Source organism: Drosophila hydei, unplaced genomic scaffold, assembly GCF_003285905.1.
Source record: "Drosophila hydei strain 15085-1641.00,03,60 unplaced genomic scaffold, DhydRS2 tig00000237-arrow-arrow-pilon, whole genome shotgun sequence".
NCBI lineage: Eukaryota > Metazoa > Arthropoda > Insecta > Diptera > Drosophilidae > Drosophila > Drosophila hydei.
In genome coordinates this window covers 1,788,677-1,804,594 of record NW_022045691.1, presented here as the reverse complement: position 1 = coordinate 1,804,594, position 15,918 = coordinate 1,788,677, and the positions used below count along the sequence as shown (strand labels likewise).

General features: G+C 43.5%; 8 protein-coding genes across 9 annotated transcripts; 2 read left to right on the top strand and 6 right to left on the bottom strand.

The window, feature by feature from the left end:
• Positions 1-685: 685 nt before the first annotated feature.
• Positions 686-1,982, bottom strand: LOC111596729 (PH domain-containing protein DDB_G0275795). The gene is made up of 2 exons (XM_023311061.2): positions 1,502-1,982; positions 686-1,443 (listed from the first exon to the last, which is right to left on the bottom strand). The coding sequence occupies exons 1-2, from the start codon at positions 1,832-1,834 to the stop codon at positions 730-732; spliced, it is 1,047 nt and encodes a 348-aa protein (XP_023166829.2). The 5' UTR covers positions 1,835-1,982; the 3' UTR covers positions 686-729.
• Positions 1,983-2,327: 345 nt separating this feature from the next.
• Positions 2,328-4,340, top strand: LOC111596737 (Werner syndrome ATP-dependent helicase-like). Its single transcript, XM_023311068.2, has one exon. It carries the CDS (start codon positions 2,328-2,330, stop codon positions 4,338-4,340), a length of 2,013 nt encoding a protein of 670 aa, XP_023166836.1.
• Positions 4,341-4,471: 131 nt separating this feature from the next.
• LOC111596738 lies at positions 4,472-5,602 on the bottom strand. Its single transcript, XM_023311069.2, has 4 exons — positions 5,588-5,602; positions 5,110-5,534; positions 4,836-5,043; positions 4,472-4,757 (listed from the first exon to the last, which is right to left on the bottom strand). Exons 1-4 carry the CDS (start codon positions 5,600-5,602, stop codon positions 4,560-4,562), a joined length of 846 nt encoding a protein of 281 aa, XP_023166837.1. The 3' UTR covers positions 4,472-4,559.
• Positions 5,478-7,166, bottom strand: LOC111596730 (thioredoxin domain-containing protein 3-like). Its single transcript, XM_023311062.2, has 4 exons — positions 6,862-7,166; positions 6,705-6,808; positions 6,553-6,624; positions 5,478-6,301 (listed from the first exon to the last, which is right to left on the bottom strand). The coding sequence occupies exons 1-4, from the start codon at positions 6,998-7,000 to the stop codon at positions 5,645-5,647; spliced, it is 972 nt and encodes a 323-aa protein (XP_023166830.2). The 5' UTR covers positions 7,001-7,166; the 3' UTR covers positions 5,478-5,644.
• Positions 7,167-8,228: 1,062 nt separating this feature from the next.
• Positions 8,229-10,360, bottom strand: LOC111596719 (RING finger protein 121). 2 transcript variants are annotated; one of them, XM_023311042.2, is made up of 7 exons: positions 10,291-10,360; positions 9,963-10,107; positions 9,866-9,900; positions 9,464-9,760; positions 9,173-9,401; positions 8,858-9,093; positions 8,229-8,799 (listed from the first exon to the last, which is right to left on the bottom strand). In XM_023311042.2, the coding sequence occupies exons 2-7, from the start codon at positions 10,008-10,010 to the stop codon at positions 8,679-8,681; spliced, it is 966 nt and encodes a 321-aa protein (XP_023166810.1). In that variant the 5' UTR covers positions 10,011-10,107; positions 10,291-10,360; the 3' UTR covers positions 8,229-8,678. The 2 variants fall into 2 exon arrangements, with proteins under 2 accessions (XP_023166810.1, XP_023166809.1); XM_023311041.2 differs by lacking the exon at positions 10,291-10,360 and having other exon boundaries at positions 9,963-10,209.
• A 95-nt stretch (positions 10,361-10,455) lies between these two features.
• On the top strand, positions 10,456-12,006 carry LOC111596718. The gene is made up of 3 exons (XM_023311040.2): positions 10,456-10,672; positions 10,730-10,832; positions 10,892-12,006. The coding sequence occupies exons 1-3, from the start codon at positions 10,536-10,538 to the stop codon at positions 11,753-11,755; spliced, it is 1,104 nt and encodes a 367-aa protein (XP_023166808.1). The 5' UTR covers positions 10,456-10,535; the 3' UTR covers positions 11,756-12,006.
• Positions 12,007-12,365: 359 nt separating this feature from the next.
• LOC111596723 lies at positions 12,366-13,278 on the bottom strand. Its single transcript, XM_023311052.2, has 2 exons — positions 12,502-13,278; positions 12,366-12,428 (listed from the first exon to the last, which is right to left on the bottom strand). Exons 1-2 carry the CDS (start codon positions 13,201-13,203, stop codon positions 12,381-12,383), a joined length of 750 nt encoding a protein of 249 aa, XP_023166820.2. The 5' UTR covers positions 13,204-13,278; the 3' UTR covers positions 12,366-12,380.
• A 41-nt stretch (positions 13,279-13,319) lies between these two features.
• Positions 13,320-15,779, bottom strand: LOC111596722 (laccase-1). Its single transcript, XM_023311051.2, has 3 exons — positions 15,682-15,779; positions 14,762-15,613; positions 13,320-14,408 (listed from the first exon to the last, which is right to left on the bottom strand). The coding sequence occupies exons 1-3, from the start codon at positions 15,752-15,754 to the stop codon at positions 13,414-13,416; spliced, it is 1,920 nt and encodes a 639-aa protein (XP_023166819.1). The 5' UTR covers positions 15,755-15,779; the 3' UTR covers positions 13,320-13,413.
• Positions 15,780-15,918: the final 139 nt, after the last annotated feature.

Sequence of the window (15,918 nt, the reverse complement as noted above, 5' to 3'; positions counted from 1 at the left end):
GTAAATATATATAGTTATTACAATTTTGATTGTGTAAAAATAAAATAAAATTGACACATAATTAATAGCCAAAAAAAAAAAACTTACAACATTTTTATATAATTATTTGAATGTGGCCCACTTGGTTCCGTTCTTCTCAGTTCGCTCATTCACCCAAAAAAGGACTAGACTATGCAACACTGTATTTGAGCGAACTGAGGGCTGCACAATATGGTAGAAATGCTTAAATACTTATCGATTAACAATGCGATATAATAACATAATCCTTTTGCTACAACGAGCGCAAATTTGTTTTAGCCGAAATTATTTTTGATTTACAGTCAATAAAATCGGAGCCTACTCTTGTATATTTTTAATAAATAATTCAGCCATAAATTCGAGTATTTATTTTGTTTCTTTAAATTTTGCAAACAAAACTCAGACCAGTAAAAATTAAAAATTGTGTTCAAAAAACTGTTTGAATTAAATGTTTTCAATTTCAAGAGCAAACAAAAAATTTTAATGTTTTTCCATCCATATGTAAATATGCACTTATAGTTTATAATCTAATTGAAATATATTTGGCTTGAATTGCTTATTAATATATAGGAAACTAAATATACTTAAAAATAAAAAATATATGTTAAATATATTGATAACAATCCTAAATGCAATTACAATAAATAGTAGTATAATATATGTCTATGTACAGATTTAAATATGATTTATGGCCTACTTATTGTTGTAGTGCTAAAAGTTATGCAAATGCGTCGTACTGACTGTTTCGCTACTCTGTCCAGTCTCTGCCTCAAAGAGAACTTGCTGTATGCGCAGCTTGGCCACGGAACGTGCGTATGGATCGACTATTGATCTCAACTGCGATGCAATACTTTGGCCAAAGGCGTATAGATCATCATCGCCGCCAGTAAAACTCAAGTTTGGATTTCCATTTGTTGCTAATTCCAAGTGCTGCGATGGCGAAGGCGATGGAAAAGGCGTTGCTAATCTCTGGGGCTGCTGTTGATGGTTTTGCCCATAAGTCATATACTTTAACTTACGAGGCAATGTTTGCTGTTGTTGTTGCTGTTGGTGCTGCTGCTGTTGTTGTAGTTGCTGCTGCTGTTGCTGCTGTTCCATAATACTAAGCTGGGAGTCATCGATGATGAGCTCACTTTTATTGGGCGGCGTACGTGTAGAAGAACAGACGCTTTGCAGATCATCCGTTTGACTGCTTGCATTTGGTAGTATATTGGTATTAGTGCCTGTGCTCATAGTCGTTTTAACATGCTCATCCACATCGGTATGATATGCATCATCCATTTGGCCAATCGATTCCAGCTCATCCTCATGGTGGTCATCTTGCTGCTGTTGCACTGCATCTTCAACTATTTGGCTGGCGGCATTGAGCAGCAATTTCTGTGGTATTTCCTTTTTGATGGGTACATCTGAATCTTTGTTCTTAGTCTGTCAAAGAGATTGTATATTTATATAATATTCATATCAATATTTTAGGACAACTTACGCGTTTGTAATGCGATAACGAAACGGCGCGCAAAAATGCATCTGCGCGCTTGAACCAAAATAATTTTGGTTCATAGCATCGGCCCAGCTCCTTTTCCCGCATTAATATACGTAATTCCTTTGTGTAAACGGTGCGTACGCTTTTAATTTTCAATTTGATGTCAAGTACTGTCAATTGCGGTATTTTTAATGTTCTAATTATCGCTTCGTATGCGTCTTCGCGGGCCCCACGATTCTTATAGGTGTCCAACAATGAATTGTAGAGGCATGGTTGGCGTCTGTATGCGTCGAGGAATTCTGTTATTGGTATTTTAGCTTCACCTAATTTTGCCATCGTTTCGCTTGTTTGTCTGTTTGTTTAATAACAATAAAAACTGAATATATATGTATATGTTTTTGTTGTTTACACTGAGTCTAGGGATGGCATAAATATCAGCTGACCGTCGCGTTTTGCATATCTTTTATTTACATACAACTATCGTTATCACTTATCGACATAGTTAATAATCTATTTTCCTTTTGCCGCCAGATGTCGCGAGTGTTGAGTGTTGTACCTTCGCTATTACTGACGAATTATCGATAAGTGTGCACTTGCTTACAGCAATGCACTTTGTATACGATATCGTACTATAAATATGCCCTGATATGGTGTAACAGGTGCACGAACACATGTAACAAACATGTAGGAATTAGAGAGGCAACTTAAAAGATAGGTAGCTCACTTTTTATTAGCCGCACGTGCTCACCAAACGCTCATCTCTAATGCGCGGTGTTGTAGTTGCACTCCAATTAGATTTACCTGGCTAAACATTTAAAAATTGTATTTTATGCTGCCCAAGCCGAAGAAATACATCAACTGTCTGCGACAATACTTCGGCCTGAATACGTTCAAGCCGCTCCAATGGAAGATAATACGTGCCTTGATAATCCAGCCCCGTGGCGGGGACGTGTGCGCAGTTATAGCCACCGGCTATGGCAAATCGTTGAGTTATCAGTTTCCCGCCTTTTTCTTAAATAAGGTAGTTGTAGTCATATCGCCGCTGATTGCTCTGATGGAGGATCAAGTGAACGCACTGAACGAGAGATCCAAGACCGGTCCATGCGCCTGCCTGCTGGGCACTGCGCAAGAGGATCGAGCTATCAAGGAACGCGTCCTGGCGCTTCAATTTAAATTGGTCTACGCTACGCCGGAGTACATAACCCGTGGCAATGGCCTCAAATTGCTGCGTGATCTGGGCCACAATCTGGCGCTGATTGCCATCGATGAGGCACATTGCATCTCCAAGTGGGGCCACGAGTTCCGTCCAGCTTACCGCCAGCTCAATCAGCTGCGCTTGGCTGTGCCCAAGGTACGTCTTCTGGCGCTAACTGGAACGGCAACGCGGCGAGTGCGCCTAGATATCTGCGAGCAGTTGCAGTTGCGCAGGCCTCTGGTGTTTTGCAGCAACCTGGATCGACCTAATCTGGAGCTGACCGTTCGTATGCGTAGCTCGAATCTGTGGTCCGATCTGCAGCAATATTTGAACTGGGCCGCCGAGGCGGCAGGCGCCGTTATCATCTACAGCAATACGATACGCGACACGGAGCACATGGCACAGGAGCTGTCCAGCCGGGGCAAACGCTGTCATAGCTATCACAGCAAGCTGCCGCTCGAGGTGAAGCGTCGCAATCAGCAGGACTTTGCCAGCGATGAGGTGCACATTATGGCGGCGACCACAGCCTTTGGCATGGGCATTGACAAGCCCAATGTCCGCCTGGTTGTACACTATGGGGCTCCCAGCGACATGGAGCGCTACTATCAGGAGATAGGACGTGCCGGCAGAGATGGCCTGCCAGCCAAATGCGTGCTCTTCTACGGCGAGGCAGATGCCGCGATCCACCGACGATTGCAGCACAGCCAACCCGTGACGGCGCAGCGCAGCGAGGAGCTGCAGCATCTGGCCCAGGCCATGCTAGAGTATACACAGATCAGTCAATGCAGACGCCAATATATACTCAACTACTTTGATGATCGAGCGACGTTGGCCTCGCTGAAGCGGCGCTCCAATTGCTGCGACAATTGCCGCAAGGCCATGCAGGCCAAGCCGACAGTTCATGTGGACGACACACCGCTGGACGTGAGTAGCGAGTCCCGTTTGCTGCTGGGCATGCTGCGGGATCTGAACGGTCGGTTGGGCCTGGGCAAGCTCATACTGGCGCTGCGCGGCTCACGCAGCAAGTCCATCAGCAGCGAGTGCCGCAGCCATGAGCACTTTGGCAGGGGCTCGCATCGTTCAATTGCGTGGTTCAAGGCACTGGCGGAACATCTGAAGTCCCTAGGTTATATCAAGGATGACTATCAGCGCAGCATGAAGAGCGCCTTTGGCTACCTAATGCCCCAGGTGACGCTTCAGGGCTGCTGCTGGCTGGACGAGGAGCAAGCGAAAGCTGGGCCAATAACCGTCCAGTCCACTTCCCGTTTGGCCAAGCTGCGTCAAACGTGCCGCATGGGCAACGTGGCTAACGACAAGCTTGACTGGGGCTCCGACATCGACCCAAATGAAATCGACGAGGCAGTAGAGAGATGCGAGAACGATTCGGTCTGGGGACCCGATCTGGACATAGACTTTCAGCAAATCGACGAAGCAGTTGCCAAGTCGAAGAGCGACAGCAAGCAGCAGACTCCTCCCGCTGACAAGCTGGCGCTGGAATCCCTGCTTGCCGATTGCCAGCAGATTCTGCACGAGGAGCAGGAGGAAAAGGCGCGCACCCTGAAGGCGCGCAAACGCATCTGGCAATACCTCGAGGGCAGCTACCAAAGGCGACCCCTCATACCAAAGTACAAGAAGCAATCGACTTAATTTTTATATAAGTTATATATAACTGTATATATATTAGATATATCGGATTCTTAGCTAAACTGTTATTTTATTAGCTAATGTAAAATGTTATAAATGCATTCACCACTGTGAAATTTAAGTTAAAATTAGCATCGTTTCAGCAGGACGACAGACAGCAAGAGCATGGCATTGTATGCCATGTAGTATACGCAGAGCAAGATGTCCAGAATTGAAGGTGATCTAGGGTTGCGGCCCATCAGCAGGCAGATTATTGCCGTCGGCAGTCGCTGGGCGACTTTCGCAGCTGTCCTCGCCGCTGCTTGTCGTGGAGGCGCCCTCCTCGGGTGACACTTTGGCCGCCTCATCCGCCTCCAGTTGATTGTCCTGGGCATTGGCACCCGGCTGTTCAGATTCCTCGGCATCGGCGCCCTTCTTGTTCTGCACGAATATGAATGAAAGAGTTGTATAATACACATATATATATATATATGACCAAGTATAGGAATAGTTGGACACCTTTTTACGTTTTTTAGGCTTCTCGGCTTTGACCGCATGCAGCTCGGCCTCCTCCTGCAGTGCGGATTTGTAGCTAGGTGGAAAGAACTTGGCAGCCTCCTTATGTCCAACCACAGAGTTGGGACTAACATAGCTCGGTCCGTATTCCATGAGCAGCGCGATTGTCGGACCCGGTCCCTTGTTCACTTTCAACACAATTTTATCGGTGCTTCAAGAGACAGAAGAACACAATTTTGTATCGATGTAGATTAGCTGCAAGAGTTCTTCCACATACGGCACATAGGGCTTGGTGTTGTACTTGTCCACGGAGTTGGCTATGAAAACGGCAACCTCCGGATTATCGCTGGAGAAGAAGCCATAGAGTGGCACATCCTCCCTGCAGGCATTGACCAAGTTGATCAAGTCCTTCTTCTTGTACGCATCGAAAGTCATGATGATGTGGGGAGCTTCTGGGACTGGGTCGGCGGGCAAGAAACTTGCAGTCTGTCCGCGGAAATATGTGTAGATGAGAGCTGCATGTGTTCTGTGATCACTGGCCACCCATATCGGTGGGATTTGTATAGTCTTAAACTGCAAATCATCCTCCAACTCCTGCTCCTCCGATTGGTCTTCCGGCTTCGTTTCAGCTGAAAATTTAAACCCATTTTGAAATTTTGTGCGATGCTGCTGGCTTTGGGGTTCTGTGTAAAATGAACTTCTCTAGCTCCACAGGCAGGCACATCGGAGCTGCCGAACGGCAACTGAGGCAAAACGTTATTGATGCGCATAGTTCGAGAGCTCTTCAAGTTCTAGAGTGTACGGAAGCAGTGCTAAGAGGAGCTCGTACCTTCAACTTTGACCTGTACCGTTATTTCGAGGTCTGTTATTAGCGGAGGCAGAACGGTCTCCTCCTCATTGAACTCATCGGGTGGCTTGACGATGTTCTTGGTCAGCTCGTTGGCATACTGCTGCAATATGGCGGGCGGAGTGCCGAGCGTTTCGTCCACCTTCCAGAAGCACATCAGCAGCTCCTTGTCGTACAAGTGTTGGATAACTTCCCGAGGCAATGGGTTCTCGGCTGCGAAGTTAACAGTGTTGAAATCGCTCTCGGTGATTGTGAAGACTTTGCGGTCTTTGCATTGGATCTTCAATGGATCGGCCGGCTCGGAGAGCTTCTTGAACATATCTCGATTCACTTGAGGACCAAATACCGTTATGCCAATATCTGGCAGATTCTCCATAATCATGTCCGTAACATATCTCAAGTACTCGATGCGCTTCCTTCGGCACTCCTCCAGCTCGATTTTGGCCGCCTGCTCGAGCGCCTCGTTCCGAATGCGCAACTGTTCGAGCTCGATCGGCTGCAGTTCGGTTATTTCGTAGGTTTGATGGGGCTCCCGAGCGATGGTCGACTGCAGCTCTCGTGTGATCATGGACACCAGCTTGGGCACATCGGTGCCAAACATGATGTTAATCGCCTTTCCATTCTAATTGAATATAAAGCAAAGATGCAAGCAAGTTGAGAGGGAGTATCCGACTAGCAGACACCTTAGAGATACCAGCGTGGAGCTGTAGTTGTAATCTATGGAACTCTCGGCTGAACAAGAATATTTACGCTATATACAAAGTCTGTCACGCCCCCCCCCCTGCTTGTTACATGCAGCTTAATAAGAATAATTAAATTACAATTTTCATTGGGTGCAGGGTATACAAAAATAATTTCGACATTCGTACTTACGGCAACAAACATCCAGGTGGGTTCGCTTTTCTTGTTAAACCGCTCCAGATACGAAATCGAACCCGCTTTGCACTATTTTCGTCGAGATAAGCACATTAGTTTCGAGTCTAACCTCACTTTGCAACTTAACCTCAAATTTACAAGCGACTTACGATTGCCAGCTGCAAATTATCGCCACCCAGCTCGAGTTTGATCTTACGCAGACTTCCCACCATGCCCAAGCATGGACCACACCACTCCGAATATATATCGAGCACTGCAAATGGAGAATACTTATGTTGGTTTTCTGCTTTGGTAACTCTGCTTTACCCAACAATCCGGGTCGCTGCAAAAACTTTTCGAACTCCTCATCGCTGCTGATGTCCGCCTGAAGCTGCTGAACTCCGCCCTTCTTTGCCATTTCGTGCAAAATGATTCGCATAATTGGCTGAAGCGTGCAATTTGTCATTGCATTATATATATATGCGGTACTGGCGCATAATTTATTGATTAAACTTTATGCAGAAGGCGGCATTCGCCGTTGTGGTCGGGGCGTAACCAACTTGGGAGTAAACAAGGTTTCCAAAACAGAAGGGTTTCGTGGCAGGAACCAAGAGATCTTAAGTGCTTCCTCAGTCTACTCGAACCCTTCACATAAAAGTACACGAGAAGCCCATTATATAGATATATAATATAAATAAATATAAATACAGATATATTACTGGGTATATTTCCCGTGAAACCTCTACATATAAATTTACATTGATAACTTATAGAAGACAAATATATAAGCATATGACTGCCGACATATAGAGTGAAGAAGAGAAAAAAGGATTTTATTTTACAGGGTATATGTGTAATCAAATACCTCATAAGAAAAAACTGCGTAAGCATAAGCCTGCTCTAAATAGCATAGGCTTTAGCCTTATACAAAGCAAAAATATTTGAAAAGGTCCCAAAAATATTATTTTTACAGGGTATATGTCAACTGAAACGCTTCTTATAAAAGAAAAATATCAAAGTACACATCATACCGTCTTCGCCTGGCTCAAGCTTAAGCCGGGCTCAAAGATTTGCAGCAGAGGCAAATATATTCCTTTTTACAGGGTATATTTACTCATATAATGATTAAAAAAGACAAATATAGATACATATATTTTGTCTAAATAGCTTAAACTGTTGCCTTCTACATTGAAAATTTATGAAGGAATCATCTATAAACATATATCGACTCTATATAGCTTAAATTTTCGTCTTCTATGAAGCTATACAATTTGAAGAGAAGAAAAATGTAGTTTTCTATCCTTTCCTTTTTACAGGGTATGTGCCTAGAGCAGTCAGTATCAAAAAGGTATTCAAAGCACATATTCTATATATATATCTTCATTTCATTTTCTAGCTTTATGTCGTCGCATAAAATCAATAAAAACCAGTTTCATGGGGTTGTTGTTTTCGTTCGCTTAACATAAATGCAAAGGAAAGACAATAACAATTTTGTTTTTCTTAGAATCCACTCAATGTTTTCATTACGTTTATATAGATCATTAAATTCAATATCCAGTGCAAAAAACGCATAATACGCAGACGTAATACAAACATTCACACCACAGACAACATATATATATATATACAGATATATATATATATATATATATATATACATATATATATATGCTCATATAGATACACGCTGTCAAAGTATATATACATATATATTTATATATGTACTCATATATATATGTATATATATCTAAAATACCAGTTAATCGTTATACAGCTTAAAATAGTGAATAAATGGAAATATATATGTAGATAGATGCATGGTCTCTGCTTCAACTATGGACCTTAACGTGACAGAACTGAAACTGAAGATGTGCAACAAAAAATTCAATTAGGGGGGACGTGGAACCAAGCTTTGAAGGAATTGAAGGAAGCCATAGATGAACTGCTCCAGCCAATGCTGCTCATTCGCTTGGATTTAGCTGTGCACTTCATTTTTATAATTGTTTTGGATTTTTTTTTTGGTTTCTTGCAATAGTTGGTCTTGTTTGTGGTTGGTTGGTTGGTTTGTTAGTGTAAAGCACAGTGTGTGTGTTAGGCAATTTATGTGCTTGACTAGACGCAATTGGACAGTTACTCTTGCTCGCCTACTCGAGGCCCAGCATCCAGTTGATGCCTTGTACTATGAAGAATATGAGCGGCTGCCATGCGACCAACCATCGAATCCAATCCAGCAGCCTGCCATAGAGTACATGTGGTTTCTCCCAACTGCAATTGGTATAACATATAGTACAATCATATAATACAAATATTAAGGGCCGCTTACGGATTGCGAAACATTTTCTGTAAATCGACTTTCTCCTTGCAGTAAGGACACGTTTGCTTCTTGCCTACAATGCACCAGCCTCGTATGCAGAACTCATGGAACACATGATTGCACGACAGCTTATAGGTGTTCTCGATGACGCCCTCTTCTTTTTCAGAGACCAGCAACTGATTGCCACATACAGCACATACATTCTGATCTAGATGTCGTGTGGGCATGCCCTGAGGCGTATAGTACTGCAATACAAATTTATATAGTTAATATATACATATGCATATGAGAGATAAGCACTCGAATACACATCAGTCAACTTACACCAATGGCTGCTGCCATTTTATCTGAACATATCTCGGATATATCGCGGCCCAGTACGCCAATATAGAGGCCATAGAAACAGAACATAAGACCCACATCCATCCAGATATGGGGCGGCTGTGAAAATATATAGTTCATGCCAAGAAAGGCGGCCATTATGACCAGATAGCCAATGATGCCCAGGCCATAGCTTAGCTTGTAGATAAAGTAAAACCATTTATAGACGAGCCTGTCAATGGAACCGAAGTTAGTACAAAAATCAATGAAATTATCTATCTCTCTCTCGCTCACCTGGGCGTTGTGCCCTGTATTGGTTTTGTTGTGGCCCGACGCATGACGAGAGCCGTAATGCACGTGAATATAAGCCAAATGACAATAAAACGTACCCAGAGGAACGTGCACGAGATAATAAGCGGTATTAGCCACATGGCCAGCAGTGTGACAAATGCATAGGATCTGTAGTGACGCTTCTTCCACTCGACCAATATGATTTGGGCAATGACCAATGTCATAAACAATATGATAACCATTTCCGAGTGCATGGCATCGTGGCCCTTATGCTTCTCAACCATTAACTGGTGCTCGGCGCTAAAAACAAAGAAACCACGTAAAGTATGCAAATTTAGCTGAGTGTACCTTGAACCATGCTATCGGAGTATCCAGTTATTAGAAAACGTTGGTATGTCGGCTTACCGCATTCGCTCCTCCGGCGTCATTTCGTCCAGGGACTATAAGAGTTACACAAATTGGTTTAGCTCAGCTGATAAGTTATTATCTGTGTTCCACTTACCTTGTTTAGGTCCACTGGGGCATGGAGATCCATGTGCTGTTGATGCATATTGGCGCTGTGTGCCGGCGCGTATAAACCTAGGCGTTGTCAGCGTCTTTGTGGAATTTAGTTTTCAGTTTGTTCCTTGTTTCAACTTACAATTTATCTAAGTAATAAATAGTCTAAATAGAAAACAAATAATACAAGGCAATATTACATATTGCCCCTGTTTGCCATCTAAACGGCGTTGCCACTTGCCACGGGCCGACCGCATAGCGGCGCTGCCAATTGTCAAGGGCGCCAGCGATTAAATGCAATCAACTTGTCATCATGTTGTCCTTCAACTTACACATGGACATGCATTCTTTATAAAAAAAACAAAAATGCAAGCTTGTCAATTGTAATCAACAGAAATTGGTAATAAAATTTGTATATATATATTATTGAAACAACTGTAACGTATGCAGCAAGCGTTGCCACGTACGCGCACTGACCAGTCACAGCTGACTATCGATAACTGCCAATTCTGACGTTTGACAGCACAGCGGCAATTGTTTATAAACTAAATCTAAAAACTAAGGTAGCGTAAATAGTATGCAAACCGAACACTGGGGCGCCATTGAGGAGGAGTGCGGGACGTTCGCGTCGGACAAATACGTGCCGACGACCGCCAAAAAGCCGAAACTGGATGAGTTACGGCAACGCGGCGATTTGTTGGCAGTGGATAAACAGTGAGTGCAGCGAAGCCTACCGTCCTGTGACTTAACATAATAGATCTTTTTCTATAGCGACAAAATTGAGCTGAAGAGTTCACTGGTCACGCAAACCATCGAAGTTATGAAACAAACCGAAGTGTTGCAATCCCTCATCGACACGTATTCGAACAAAAACGTAAGCCAATTAGAATATTTGAATATACATATGTTAATCATGTTGTATAATGTTTGAAGGGTACCTCAAATTATCTGCTCAATCCCTGCCAAATGATACCCGAAGTGGACTTTCCACCAGAGAATGCCGCCGATTTGGTCAGCGAGCAGAAGTTTCAGAAACCCATTTGGTTTATACCTACTGTGGATACGGCGTATTCACGTGGTGATCCGCAACCATATCCAGAGATCTCCAGCAACACGTGCAGGCATGCGATGCGAAAAGTCATGTGCGGCCTGCTCCGTCTGGCGGGCTTCACGGACTGCTCTGAGACGGCGATCATGCTACTGACGGATGCGGCCGAGGAATTTATGCGCAGCTTTATCACAGAATATCGCAGCTTCTATGACATCGACGATAAGCTGGAGAAGTCAACGATGCTGCAGTTGCTGCCGCTCGAGCGGGCCTACTTTAGTATGACGGGCACCTCGCTCACCCAGGTCCACAACTACTACAAGCATAAGGTGATATCGCGAAATCGCGTCGAGATCGGTGAATTCACCAGCGTGCTTCAGGAATACGACAAGCTGATGAAGGAGAGTCAAAGCAGCATGCAGAAGCAACAGCAACAACTTCAACTCCAACAACAGCAGAACCAGCACGATTTCAATGGACATGATTTTCTTAACATACTCGAAATGCAGCCAGGCGATGATGGTGGCAGCAGCGCCACTGGCAGCAACAGCATGGGTAACATCGTTGGCGAAATGCTGCAAGAGCTCGGCGGCAGCACCAACTCCAGCATCTCGCTAAGCAACGTGAGCAGCGGCCAACAACAGATGCTAAACAGCAATGCCCTATACGGCCTGCTCGATGGTCAAATGAGCAACAACAGCAATACGATGGCCAGCACAACGAATTATCAAAACAATTTTGATACCTAAAACAGCAATTTAGTCACAGTAGATATTATGCTATAGGCTTAAATCGGAACAGTTAGGATGAGAAGAGTGCCATACAGCATGGCTGAAGCAGGAAAGTTCCACTAGCATCCATTAGAATAGCCTCAAAGTGCCGAAATTTAAATACCCTATATATTTCTACACTCAATGTTTTCATAGATAGAAAAATACTTAAATAACAAGTCAAAATATGAACGATAAACGATATAAACAGCATGTAAATGTTTATAATTGAATTTAGTTAGAATCTTTCTAAATGAAAAATAATTAGCATCTAGGCCAGCTTAACACCGTATATGTTTAAATATATATATATATATATATATATATATATATATATATATATATGTAGAATTTCTAAACTGAGAAACAATAGTAGATAAAACCTATTTAAAAAAAGAGAGTTGTGAAAAACGAAGGAAAGGAAACTCAGGAATATGAAATGTTAACAAATAAACAATAAAAATATATGAATTATGAATGTTCATGTATGACAACTTTTTAATTTTTAACAATGTTAATTAAATAATCACATTTTGTATTTTAAATTGTAAATGAATTGTGAATATTGATTGAATTTATTTATATAGCCGGTTCCATTCCTGTTTCATTGGAGAATAGCAGCAGAATGTGCTCTAAAGTAGTTTCTGGTTTTCTTAATAACAATAACAATTTTATCAAAGCTAAACTTTTGTCTTTTTGTTGCGAAATCTTTGGCCAATCTTTACCTCATTCCAGTTGTTCTTGCGCCGCTGTTTGGTGAACTCATTCGTGGGTTCAATAGCGTGCAGCTTGTGGCCCAGTGCATCACTGGCTCTGTATTCAAAAAGTTTATCTTTGCGTGGCTTGCGCGGTAACCAGCTTTCCATATCCCGCCCGCTGAGTATTGAGTCGCCATCGACGACAACGGAAGCCAGAGCAGCAGCTGTAATCGCTTGGTTCTCGTCGCCTTCCAACAGTCGTCTCCTTATATTGGGCTTCTTCTGTGGGCTCGCTGTCAGCTCTATGTCGTCAACGACATAGCAATCGGCATTAGCCACCAATCTGACTTGGCTAACCCAGCCTTTCTCCTTTTCCTGTGATCTGTTTACAGGCTGCTCACTCACACAGTATTCAATTTGATTTTGTATAATCGCGCTTAGTTTGCCCCATAGATGTGTTTGCATTTCTTTACTGATTTGCAGATCACTAGCAGGTGCTGCATCTTGATCTGCCAGGTAGCGCTCACTTTTAGGCAAATCTGGTGTGGGTAAGGCAACTGACGGCGCTTCAACGGAACTCGTCGTAGTTGTAGCTAATTGTGTCTTATACATATCATTAGTGAGCAGCGTGTGATCGGCAGCCTGTAAAAACAAACGCATTTGTGCTTCGTCCTCCTCATCTGAATCGGTTTCGATTGCTTTTTTGTTGCCATTTTTTGTGGAAGACATAATGCGCTTATAGACAGATATTAGCTGTTTGTTTACATTTTGTGGTTATCGAGAAACGATAACTAGTGCACGTGTCAAACGGCAAGATGAACTTATAATGTGAGATTGTTCAACACTGACTAACGACATGGGCTAGCGTTGTAACGGTTTATTGTGACAGGTAGATAGATATATTAAATGTTATATTAATAAAGTTTGGTTTAAGTTTTATTACGCCACTGAACTACAAAGACCGCAATTGCTAACGGGACACATTTTCATTTCGACATCCTCGCCAACGCGTAAAACAGCTGCCATTCCGCTCTCCGAGTGCGGTGAAATGTGGCAATGGAAGATCCAATAGCCCGGACTATCCGTGTTAAAGTGGATGATGGTATAACCAAAGGCTGGCACCTGTACAGAATCCTTAAGCGGAGCGCCACGGCCGCGACGTGGCAGTGGTGTTCGCCGATCGATCTCTTCTATCTGCCCAATGCGCTGCTCGCCGAGCACACCCATCCCGACCACCCGGAATGTGTAGCCATGCAGATGGATGGGATGTGCCGTATTAGATTTGCTAGAAATGACAAACTCCACATTCTTGTTGGCCGGCACTTGGATGACATTGGAGCACTTGCAGTGACGGCTCTTGCAATTGAAGCCAAGCGCCGCCTGCTGCGAACTATTGCAGAAGAACTGACCAATGCCCAGATTGCGAGTCTGCAGTAGCGACATCTTCGGCATGCTGAAGGTGATGTCGTCCATCTGGAAACGAAAGCCCTCGCCGCGCAGCTCGAGCGCATTCATGCTCGTGTAATAAGTGTGACTTGGATTAAGCGCTGGCTGCACATGCTGTGCATTCAAGCTTACCAGCGATATGCTCTCGGCACTATTGCCACCCGTATCGTCACCTAACTCATTGAGCATAATGCCAGGCGCATCGTAAGCATAGCTTAATGTGCTTGTGTCCAGGGCTTGCGTATTGGCGTTCTGGTAGTGCAGCACCGCCTCCTGATGTAGCTGATTCTTGGCACAGAAGCTATAGCCCTTGACCCGTAGCCAATAGTTCGCCACATCCTGATTGGCGTGCAACACAAAATCAAAGCGTTCAGCGCCATGGAACATAATTTTCTGCACCTCGACAGGCTCAATATCGTTGCCATCGCTCGCAATAACCACCAGATCGTGATTGTCGATGCTCAGGCTAATCGGGCAGTTTGACACGCCTGCAAATATATTACCATTAATATTATTCTATCGTAATTTCTAAAGATTTCAAATACTATTATTTAATCATTATTTAATTGAAATTCTACACTAGGATTAGCAAGCGTGCATGTTTCAGTGTTGTAAACGGCGTGTATATATTCGTGTCTCTGAACTGGATGTAACGGCGCGTTTCGTTAAGTTTTGATCGAAACAGTGGAATGTTGCTATGAGTAATTGCGAAGGCATTTCATAAAGCCGAATTTTATCAAAATTATTAATTAAAAAAAAAATGTATGTAGTACAAAAAAAAACTGGCAATTCCTAATTTTAAATATCTCCAAACACCTAGAAGTTATATTTGACAACTTACCGTTAAAAATGACACGGAAGCGATAGCGACCACCACGAATAACTCCAAATGTTGCATAAAGCGTAGGCTTCACCTTGCTGTTCTTCTTCAAGTTGCGTCCGCGTCCGTTAATTAGTATATTCTCGGCGACGCTCTCGTCGAAATTATGCACCCAATCCTGTATCATGATCACATGCTCGGATTCATCAAAGTCGTAGAGATGGGCATGGGGATTCAGCTTAAGCGGTTGACGCACAATCAACGCACCTGCTAGTCCAAAAGCGCGCTGGTGTTCGGTATGGCTGTGCCACCAATTGGTGCCGCCATGGTCCACCTCAAAGCGATAGCGGAACGCCTGGCCGGCTTCAATGGGGTACTGAGTGACGTGTGGTACACCGTCCATGTGTGGCGTCGAGCGCTGATGGATGCCATGCCAATGTATAGTCGTCGTCTCGTGCATACTGTTGATAACGTCCGCTACGATGGTGTCGCCGTAGCACACTTCAATGGAATTACCCGGCAGATGACCATTGACAACCATGATCTGGGACTCGATACCGTCGGCGTATTTGCAATCATTATTACGCGTCTCCAGTTCCGCCAGCTTAAAACTATCGATATAATCCTTGCCATTCACCTTGAACCGATATTTGGATTGGAGATAGCGCTTGCATGTAGCAGTCATAGTGTCATCGTAGTGAACCACCATATAGTAATAGCAGGTCATGGGCTGTTGCTCGACACAGTCGCGCTTGCACGGATGCTTCTGATCCTTGTCAGCGTAACGCCATTGCGATGATTCACTAGACGAGAGCTGTGGATAAAGCTTCTTGATACGCTCATAATTGCTAACAATACGTTTGCCATCGGCATCTGTAAATAAAGAATCCACAATAATGGATGACATTCACTTTGATGGTATCGAAAATATCCTTCATCACCTTGTATGCCATCGATTTGCACGATTATCAGGCTACTTATCAACACAATCGTTTTAACTAAATTAATTTGCATAGTGTATGAAAAACAAAACAAAAAACGAACAAAATAAATATATCTTTTAGGTATCGAAAATGTCCTGCGGCAATAGCAGCAAATGCCAAAACATAACTGTTGATTAATTTCCGCCGTCACTTACCTTTTGTAAGAGGTAGCAAAATCAACGGTCTGCGATATTC

What these genes read in the sequence shown, in the direction of transcription:
- LOC111596729 (XM_023311061.2), bottom strand. Translation starts at nt 1,834, where the DNA reads ATGGCAAAATTAGGTGAAGCTAAAATACCAATAACAGAATTCCTCGAC. An exon ending in CGTTATCGCATTACAAACGC is followed by an intron (nt 1,444 to 1,501) that starts GTAAGTTGTCCT and finishes TCTCTTTGACAG; the next exon opens with ACTAAGAACAAAGATTCAGA.
- LOC111596737 (XM_023311068.2), top strand. Translation starts at nt 2,328, where the DNA reads ATGCTGCCCAAGCCGAAGAAATACATCAACTGTCTGCGACAATACTTC.
- LOC111596738 (XM_023311069.2), bottom strand. An exon ending in AACACCAAGCCCTATGTGCC is followed by an intron (nt 5,044 to 5,109) that starts GTATGTGGAAGA and finishes TGTCTCTTGAAG; the next exon opens with CACCGATAAAATTGTGTTGA. An exon ending in AGCCTAAAAAACGTAAAAAG is followed by an intron (nt 4,758 to 4,835) that starts GTGTCCAACTAT and finishes ATATTCGTGCAG; the next exon opens with AACAAGAAGGGCGCCGATGC.
- LOC111596730 (XM_023311062.2), bottom strand. Translation starts at nt 7,000, where the DNA reads ATGACAAATTGCACGCTTCAGCCAATTATGCGAATCATTTTGCACGAA. An exon ending in GCAGCGACCCGGATTGTTGG is followed by an intron (nt 6,809 to 6,861) that starts GTAAAGCAGAGT and finishes CTCCATTTGCAG; the next exon opens with TGCTCGATATATATTCGGAG. An exon ending in CCACCTGGATGTTTGTTGCC is followed by an intron (nt 6,302 to 6,552) that starts GTAAGTACGAAT and finishes ATATTCAATTAG; the next exon opens with AATGGAAAGGCGATTAACAT.
- LOC111596719 (XM_023311042.2), bottom strand. Translation starts at nt 10,010, where the DNA reads ATGCATCAACAGCACATGGATCTCCATGCCCCAGTGGACCTAAACAAG. An exon ending in ACGCCGGAGGAGCGAATGCG is followed by an intron (nt 9,761 to 9,865) that starts GTAAGCCGACAT and finishes CTTTGTTTTTAG; the next exon opens with CGCCGAGCACCAGTTAATGG. An exon ending in CAGAAAATGTTTCGCAATCC is followed by an intron (nt 8,800 to 8,857) that starts GTAAGCGGCCCT and finishes TACCAATTGCAG; the next exon opens with TTGGGAGAAACCACATGTAC.
- LOC111596718 (XM_023311040.2), top strand. Translation starts at nt 10,536, where the DNA reads ATGCAAACCGAACACTGGGGCGCCATTGAGGAGGAGTGCGGGACGTTC. An exon ending in TTGTTGGCAGTGGATAAACA is followed by an intron (nt 10,673 to 10,729) that starts GTGAGTGCAGCG and finishes CTTTTTCTATAG; the next exon opens with CGACAAAATTGAGCTGAAGA. An exon ending in ACACGTATTCGAACAAAAAC is followed by an intron (nt 10,833 to 10,891) that starts GTAAGCCAATTA and finishes TAATGTTTGAAG; the next exon opens with GGTACCTCAAATTATCTGCT.
- LOC111596723 (XM_023311052.2), bottom strand. Translation starts at nt 13,203, where the DNA reads ATGTCTTCCACAAAAAATGGCAACAAAAAAGCAATCGAAACCGATTCA. An exon ending in GCAAGAACAACTGGAATGAG is followed by an intron (nt 12,429 to 12,501) that starts GTAAAGATTGGC and finishes ATTGTTATTAAG; the next exon opens with AAAACCAGAAACTACTTTAG.
- LOC111596722 (XM_023311051.2), bottom strand. Translation starts at nt 15,754, where the DNA reads ATGCAAATTAATTTAGTTAAAACGATTGTGTTGATAAGTAGCCTGATA. An exon ending in GCAAATCGATGGCATACAAG is followed by an intron (nt 15,614 to 15,681) that starts GTGATGAAGGAT and finishes CTTTATTTACAG; the next exon opens with ATGCCGATGGCAAACGTATT. An exon ending in CTTCCGTGTCATTTTTAACG is followed by an intron (nt 14,409 to 14,761) that starts GTAAGTTGTCAA and finishes ATATATTTGCAG; the next exon opens with GCGTGTCAAACTGCCCGATT.